At 34.8% G+C, this 9130-nt stretch overlaps 1 protein-coding gene across 5 annotated transcripts in view; it reads left to right on the forward strand.

Moving 5' to 3' along the window:
- LOC131074490 (protein ESSENTIAL FOR POTEXVIRUS ACCUMULATION 1) overlaps positions 1-8636 on the forward strand; it is a 32357-nt gene extending 23721 nt beyond the window's left edge. The window contains exons 10-11 of one of the 5 annotated variants that reach the window (XM_058011116.2): positions 81-498; positions 8269-8636. In XM_058011116.2, the coding sequence (XP_057867099.2) occupies positions 81-451 (371 nt within the window). In that variant the 3' untranslated portion in view covers positions 452-498; positions 8269-8636. Of the gene's footprint in view, positions 1-80; positions 656-811; positions 1092-7325; positions 7662-8268 lie in introns of those variants that run through there. The other 4 variants (XM_058011118.2, XM_058011115.2, XM_058011117.2 and 1 more) reach the window with 4 other exon arrangements.
- Positions 8637-9130: the final 494 nt, after the last annotated feature.

Below are 9130 nucleotides of genomic sequence, written 5' to 3' on the forward strand. Positions count from 1 at the left end.
CAAAGTACTAAAATATAAGGTATAATTCCACTTTGGATTTAAATCATTATATTTGAGGAGTTCTTTTTATCGTGATGTAGAAGCCAGAGAATGTACCATGGAAAATGTGAGCAGTAATCCTGCAGTGAAGCATTCCCAAGGTGCTGCTTTTCAACGAAAAGAAAATTTACAAATTGCTAGTCTTCATAAAAGTCCATCTTCCAATGATACTGAAATGAGGATTGAAGGAGAAAAGTCCTTTCTAAACACATTGAAGAGCTCTAAGAAACTGGAACAAGATAGAGAGAAGAACAAAGATGATTACTGTTCTGTTTTAGATTCAGATGGCCAAGGACCCAAAGGCATGAAAAAGAAAGGAAAGAAAGGAAGGCAGATAGACCCTTCTTTGCTTGGTTTCAAGGTTACAAGCAATCGCATTATGATGGGGGAAATTCATCGTTTGGATGACTGACTTTCTCATTTTATCTCTGTTACTTTCACTGTTCTTCTGAAGCTGAGGTAAATATGCTCTTGCAAATTGTTTTAATGGGCCATTGTTTTTTTGGGTGTACAGGACCTTTAAACATGAATATGGTCCATTTATCATTCTTTTATTTGTTGTAAAAGTTGTTTCAAAAGATAAAAATTTGTACAATTTGAGCTGTCATTTGTTCCATCTTCCAGTTTCCTTTTTTAATTTAGTATCTGTCATTCGATATTGATTTCACAAGATTAGCAACTCCTTGTTTTTCACAGATTAGAAGCTAATGCAAATTTTCAATGTAGTGTTAAAGCAAAGAAATTTCCATGATAACAAGTTGCATTCAAGCAGGTTCAGGTGTTTGTTGCAGTTTAATCTTGATACAGTATATATTACTCAAGTTTTTTCAAATTTAGATCAATTCCCTTCATACAGGAATGCAGCTGCAGGTGTGAGCTTTACCAATTTGCTAGAGAAATATGAAAGACTTCTTTATTAAATTATTTTTGTTGGAACCTTGTAAGTTGCTTGCTTAGTGAATTTTTATTAGGTCATTGTGTCTATGTCTGAAGTCTTAGTGAATTTTCCTATTACTAAGGAAATATAAAATATTTTTGATGTCTTCAAGCTATGGTACAGTTCTCAATTGAATGATGCAGTCACTGTTTATACAATTGAAATCTTTTACATTTTGATCTTGTACCATTGAATATTTTCAGTAAAATAATAGGTTTTTATTTTTTGAGTAAAGGTATAATGTGTTGCCTTTTCTCTCTGTAGTTATGCTCACTTATTAGGCCATTTTTGCACCACAGTATCTTTTTTTCTGCACTTGTGTTTGTGACCTGTTGATCTTTTGTATTGCTAAAAAGAGTGTGTTACAAGAACAAGCTATAATGTCCTATATGGATATACGATAATTAAAAACAAGGCATTGCAAATGTTCTGCAGCTTTCAATACTGCCATAGTGATAGGACAAAATATAAAATATTATATAGAGAAATTTAGCATAAAAAACAATATTTGACTTCGCATCACTTTGGTGTTACTGTTTTTTCGCTAGTAAACCTGGGTTAGGTAACTAGGGGCTGCAAAAATTGGCATCAAAGTGTGGGATTTTGGTAACATTCAGTTCACGAGATCCATATATCTATGATTATCCTTCAAAACTCCAACATTTATTGAAATATGAGACCATAATGGCTCATACCACAGTTCCTTTGCTGCCACTCCACATTGACCTTAGAAGGAAACTGACTATTAATTCCAATAATTCATATACACATGGCTGAAGTATCAATAGCATCCTCATCCAGATATGCTTGGCTACCTGACATGATCATCACTGTTGAAAGCATCTACTCTTATTGGTGCCAAACGAAGTGTTAGGACATTGCAAATGACACAAATCACATATATGCATTCATCTAGAAGGCTTGCTCTTTTTTGGCTAGGTCCGGATTATAACAGGCTACATTATCAACCATGACATTTACAAGGAATTTTGCATGTAAAATATTGTGGAGATTTTTGAATCAGTGGAAAATAGCATCTTGATTGTCTATGATAGTGTGCAGATTTTTTACGAGGCAGTCAAGGTGCATCTTGGCTTTGTTTTTTGACACCTTAGAGTCCTCCTGGAGCATGTATGTGCCAGCTGCCATTTATGGCATAGGGGCACTGGTGAACAACTCAGCAACATCAAACACGTTACGTCTACCTATGGATTGCCATGGGTCCAACTCAATCTTAATCTAGATATGAAGCTTCAAATTCAACAGCTCCTTAGAAATAAAATTGACAAAATTCTTAGTAACCGTAGTAATATGCAATCTTTTGGTGCTTACAATGTTTCTTATCTATTTCTCTACCTCCGCTCTAAAGCTTTTTCTTGCCTTTCCCACCTTTCTTTGTTCAACTAGACCCATTTCTTGAAGGCATTATCAATACTATTGTGTAAACAGGGGGTCCAACCATTGCCAACAACACATTCCAAATGTTGATGAAATATAATCCATGTAATGTCCCCATTTTGAAATAGGATTTAATAATAAATAATAATAGACGTAAAATAATAAAAATATAATATAATATAATTAAAATGTAATTCAGTTAATGAATGGTCAAAAGGCATGAAATGGAGAGTTGTGACTCTCTCAAACATGAGATATAAGAGGGAGAAGAGATCATTTGACAAGGATAAGGAGGGAAGAAATGAATTTAGCATGGGAATCAAGGAAGGATTAATGGAGGAAGAAAGGAATGGGAAGTAGATAAGGTTGTGTGTCTTTCAAAGGGCAAGAATTATGAAGGGTTGTACCCTTTCAAAGGGTGAAAATTGTGAAAAGTTTTGTCTCTTGCCAAAGGGGAGGCACGATGAAGAGATGTGACCTCTCCCTCACATGGGGAGATATAAAGGGAAGAAGGTTCATTTGAGTAAGAGATGGAAGGGAGATCAGTTTGGAGAATAATTTATTATTCTCAATAGCAGCAACGAAAAGTTGTGACTTAATTGTTATGAAAGGTGGTGCTAAATTCCTATGAAAGGTGGTCACTGTTCCACCAATAAAGTATAAAGGAGAGATCATTTAAAGGAAGGACAGGAAGAAAGAGGGAATAAAATATATAAGCCATTGAAAGCAGATTTAGGAGTAGACCTAAATCAGGGAATGAATCAGATTTGGCTTTACATAAGACATCGAAATACACAGCAGTTCGATCCAATACTGTAGTGTAGTACGAGTTCTCAATATATAGCATAGTGAATATTGTATATATATATCTGCATACTGTCATTAATTATGCATTGCTGTTTAGACTGCTTAACATAGCATAGTAAATATTAATTGTATCTGTTCATTACTGTTTCATGATATGCAGTGTTTTATGTCTGTTTATTATATGTAGAATACATGTATAATATTGGAATTCTTTATATTTTCTGAATGATTATTAAAGTCAGCCATGGTAAAGGAAACGAAGGATTACAAGAGGGGTATGATGATGGGGTCCTCTTCTAGGTACGTCAACTCATGGTGGTGACCAAATGGTCCCATGAGGCCAAGGGGGTACAAAGGGTACTGCCTTTGGGCTTGGAAGAGATGGGCTTCTGAGGAACCCTGTTGTGAATACACCTCATCCCTCTATCATGGTGAATTAACACACCAAGGAGTTCAATCATAAGAAAGTGGGAAATGGATGGCAAGATGAGGGAGAATGGGTATAGGACACCTCACTAGGTACACCACCTCATATGGATGGCATGGGCCACATAAGGCCAAGAGGGAAGGTATATTCGCCCTTGGGCCTAGGGGAGAGGATCTCTAGGACACCCTATCAAGTCACCTTATCCTAGCTTCACTATGGTTGGATTTCCCTAGTTAGTTAGAGGTATCTTATGATTAAGTTTATGGCCCGGGAAGTTACTTGAAATTGTGATTTTAGGGCAAAAGCTAGGGCATTTACAATAGGGGACATTACAATCCACTTGCCATAATATCTATGAGAAATGCGGCATGCACCAGCCAAGCCACCCATAGAGAGTAATGATGCCAGCTACACAGTAAACATTCTCACACTCTGCAGGGCAGATTTGCAGTAGTGAAGCCTGCAAGCAAAAACAAGTTTTAAAAATATTTTAAATAGAAATACCTATACCCTTTATTTGTATGAATTTTAGGGCAAACTGGCATTATTTATTGGGGTTTTTTGTAAATTTGCCGAGTTTCAAACCTTGTGGGTCAAATTTGGTAAAACCCTGATTATTTATAACAGAAATTGGAATAAAAAATAGAGGTACCTTACTTGCAACTATATATCAATGTAGACTCAATCCTATTTCTGTAATTAGTATGCATGACATTGCATGTATATCCACTTCCATTCTAAGCTATTTTCCATGGTGTTTCGGGGACAGTGATGGTAGGATGGCAGGGAATAGATTTCAGGGATGGCAAACTGGGGGCCATTTTTTGGAGTCGGCAGAGGGATGAGGGGATAAAAAAATATATTTATACATGTGAATTTTATACATATACATATACACACTACAAAAATTGATATTGAGTGACAAAATGAAGGCAGTGACAGCATTATAGCAGCAATAAATAATATTTGAAAAATAACAAGGGCAAGTTAAAATAAAATACCACTCAATAGATTTTCAAGAAAAATGAAGGGTGGGAAAGATGGTAAGTTTTGAAGTGTGAAAAATGGGTAGCATGGGAGCAGGAAACTCTTAAAATTGAATGCACAACAAAGGCATGTAATACCGCGCACTATCACAATTGACTCCAAAATGTGACATGCATTTTAGTATGTGCAAGGTGACCCTCTGGTTATTTAATTCACCTGTTCAATTACATACAGTGCAAGGAATGTTTGATGTATTTTAGCTGCAATAACACATCATTTATTTGCCTTTTTCACTTTGGCCGGATATTTGGTGAAGAAACGAATGAAAGATACAATGCAAGGTACACCTCAATTTAGTGTTAATAATGTCGGTTTGCCATCACTGTTGATATTGAGAATGTGCAATCCAATCAAACACCTTAATATGAGCCATACCTGGCTTATGTCTGCTCCAAGCCTTATGACGTGTCATGCCTTTCACTTATGGTGGGTATCAATCTAACAAATAAATTGGAGCAGCCATAACTTTTTCTTAAACAGAGTTTGGAAGATCCTTGGCTTTAATTGTATTTTCCATTTCATCAATTGTTCTATTTTTATGCTCTGCTCCCCATTTGGTTGAGGTGTATGACTTAAAAATTTAAAATCAGGTACCTTATTTTATTTTTCATGCGAAACTGTGAGAAATTCATTTGAGATAATTCTTCATCTCTATCTGTAAGTGACATCTTAAAAAAACTCTATCACTTGGTTTCTCTACCTGTTCTCTAAGTTTTTGATTAAGCAAAAACAGGTTTTATGGGGACCTGAAACCCCTTACAAAGCTGCTAAAAAGTAAAGCATTAAAGTTCAGGACACCACAAAGATAAACACACAAAACTGGCTGCAACAGGAAAAACAATACAGACCAGAAGCCCAAGCAACAACAGCAAAAAGCCAGCGAGAAGCTGGCAGAGACAGCAACTAACAGAAACTACTTGAAAACATTTAAGGCCTGAGAGGCCTCCTTTTCCAGCATCAGCATGGTCTTGGCAGCATCTTTAAGATCTAGAAGATCCTGTGGAAGAGAATCCACCATCATTTTAGCACTCTGCCTAGTCCTCCTCGATGAGCGAGGAACAGCCTTCGAGCTGGAAACTCCAGCATCCTTCTCCAGGTCAATATCTAAGTTGCTTGAAAATTGAAAAAACCTTTGGACTTTTGTTGAAGGATATATGCCCTTGAATTCATCATCTAAATTTAAGGTAATGAAATATCTGCTCTAACCAATTGATGGAGTTTGCATTGGGCCACACATATCAGCACACACTAGTTCGAGAGCTACTTCGACATTTGAGGACATTTAAAAAATATGGTTTGTTTTGTTTTCCAAGAATATAAGCTTTATGCCTCTCTTTTATAATCAATCATAGGCAGCCTATTCACATTATGCTTCTTGTAAAGTAAATGTAAACTATGAAAGCTTATATTTCCAAGCTTCATGTGCAACAACCAAGATTTATTGTCTACAACAGCTTTTAAGGCTTGAAAGAAGCCATTAGCAAGCCCCTAGGGGGAACCATCGGTTTCCTTTTTTGTGGAAACCATTGCAGTTTCTTTATGACTACCATTTCCATCATAAATAATACACTCGCTGGTCCTAAAAATATCTGGACACCTCTTTTCAATCAATTGCCCACCATTAGGTAAATTATGTTGTCAACTAGGAGCATGCTAAACATTTGAAACGGACTTCTAGCCTTGCTTTGTCTTGATCAAGATTATACCTCTAACCATCTTAAGGACTTTGTTATCATTTCAAAGTTACTCGGCACTTCATGTGTTCATCTAATTGAGAGAGACTTCACTGATGCATCTAATTGGGAGAATAACTTCTTGTTCATTGTTTTTGCTGTTCACAGCCACTATCCAGAAACTAATCATCCTGTAAAAATGCCTTTGCCATATTAGAGCCATAAACTATCTATCGACTAAAATTTTCAAATTTTTCTAAAATATTAATTCTTTACCTGTCCATATATTTTGCAATAATGGCATTTAATATTTGAATCATCAAAGTCTTGATTTTCCTTCATACTCTGCTTCTTCTAGGAGTTCTTTCCCTACCTCTAAATTTTCATCTTCCTCTTTCTCAGCCTTTTTATTGGTCAAAAACTCGGCTTCTTCTAGGAGTTCTTTACCTACCTCTAAATCTAACTCTTCCTCTTCCTCTTCCTCAGCCTGTTTTTTCATCAAAAACTCTTTTTGAGAACTACTTTTATTCCTTGTTTTTTGAATACCCAAATTTTTTACTTTTGATTAGGTCCTTGTCCAAGAGAAGTGTCTCTTGACCTGTTCAATTGTTGCCCGTGAGTTTTAAGAGATCCCATGAACTCTTTAATGGACAAAATTGCCAAATCTTTGGTATCCTCAACATTAGAACTGAATCATATCTTGGTGATAGGTTTCTAACAAGTTTTTCAAGAATTGTCTCAATTGTTAAGGTTCCACTTCTCATTATTTTTTGGTGATCTGTTGATTTGTAAAGGTTCCTTCACAACTCATCACTTGATTGATGAGTCCCATAACACGAGATATTTTTGGATAGATTTTGATTATTTTATTAACAAATTTCTGAAGTCTGCTTTTTAGCATTCAGAGTTTTGACATTTTTGACCTCGTTTGTTCTTGTATCTACTTTTTTTTAATAGCATATCAGGCTTCTGACTTGGTTGTTGCTGCTATTTTAAGGAAAAATGGAGCTATATATGGCCTAATTGAATGAAGAGTACCTTCAAGTTATGTTTCTTGTTTTCTTTTAGCTGGTACTTTTGAGTCAGTGTACATGTGTTGTAAATATTTTGATTAGATCAGGGCATTCATTTATAAGTAGATTTGTAAGTGTTGAGAGTAAAATAGTGCCTTCATCTTAATGCTTCACAATCAAATTCTCCCCTAAAATGGAGGACTTGAGGTCATGTGAACTTGAAATTACTATTGTTGGTGGTTACAATAATTGTAATTTTTTTTTTGGAAAAATTCTTCAACCGAAGTGGTTCAGTTATTGAGAATTTTTTCAATTGTTGAGACTTCAAAACTATCTCATATGGATTTGAAGTACTGAAGAAAAACCAATTTGAATATAAATATAAAATATTGTATTATTCTTGGAGGATTACAACGGTATTTATATTGAAAACTGGAATTAAAAATAAAAGACTCTAGCATGCATCTATATTTACATTATAAGCTTACCGACTCTAATAATGGATTGGCATTCAAATGTTTGCATTCCTGTTATATTTACATTAGCGCGCGTGCAGATATTCTAAATTATCTTCAACAGTCACATGCGTGAAAATTGCATCCATACTAAGTATACATTTTGTTAGCTGTCTAAAGGAAAAATTATTATGTATGAATTTCCTCCAGGGTTTGTTTCTTCTAGTTTGATAAGTGATATGATTTAGTCTATTAAAAACTGTGAAATTGAATAAATAAGCTGTAGAATGCAAACCATGATTGATTCTAGTTTCATCTTTATAGATGAAAACCATGATTTTGGTTGATCATTTTGTATGTAGATTTTTTAATTATTAAATTAAAATCTGAATCTTATATTAGAGGCATGACCATCTTGTCATAGCCTACTATGTCTCACAAGGGTAGGTTGTTTGTGACATGCAATTCCCAGTGGATGTTGCAGATTGTTGGGAGGTTGAATGACATGGACAAATTTGTCGCTGCTTGTGATGAAGATAATATTTTTTATCTGAATAATTGTTATAACCATTAGATCCGCTCCCGTGTATATTTTGCACATTTCATTAAGCATAATTGGAGAAGACTGAAAATGTATGCACGCTCTAAGCCGTCTTCCTACATTTGTATGTTGAACTTTGTGGCAAATGACCACAGGTTTATAAGTTTCAATGATGTGAAGGTTCGTCAATCTGAGGTGTATTAACAGATTGTTTAAGATGCATTCAAACAATTCAAATATTGTACGAAAGTACACACATTATCTTAATGAACAATAACACTGATAATTCTGTTTAGCTTTTTTTATTTTCTTCATAATTTTCGTAGGAGTTTTTTCAGGCTGTGGCAAAAGATTGCACTGATTGAATATGTTTTTGAATTGATATGGCAGTACACTTGCATATTTTTCATTACGATTATATTGGAATATAGGAGAACGAGAAAATATCCATGCAGAATTAGGAGTTCAAAAGTTATGTTGTAGACGTGGTTCCTTTTTTTTTCGATTTATGGAAAACCAAGTTTTCAGAGGTTGAACATCTCTCTCTCTTCTATCTCCATATTCCTTGTTGGTTACAATGAAATTGCAAATTAATTATGCTGAAGCCCGGACTACGCCCACACATGGATGCAAAAGTAAAACCATCAATAAAAAGTAGAAGCATTTAATGTGTTAAAATGTTTGGAAAATAAAAAAAATATTTTATTATTATTTTTATTACGATTAGTATGTTCTTTCACACTCTGGCACACATATTTTACATTGTTTTAAATATATAGATTTATAATATAAT

Source organism: Cryptomeria japonica, chromosome 9, assembly GCF_030272615.1.
Source record: "Cryptomeria japonica chromosome 9, Sugi_1.0, whole genome shotgun sequence".
Lineage (NCBI taxonomy): Eukaryota > Viridiplantae > Streptophyta > Pinopsida > Cupressales > Cupressaceae > Cryptomeria > Cryptomeria japonica.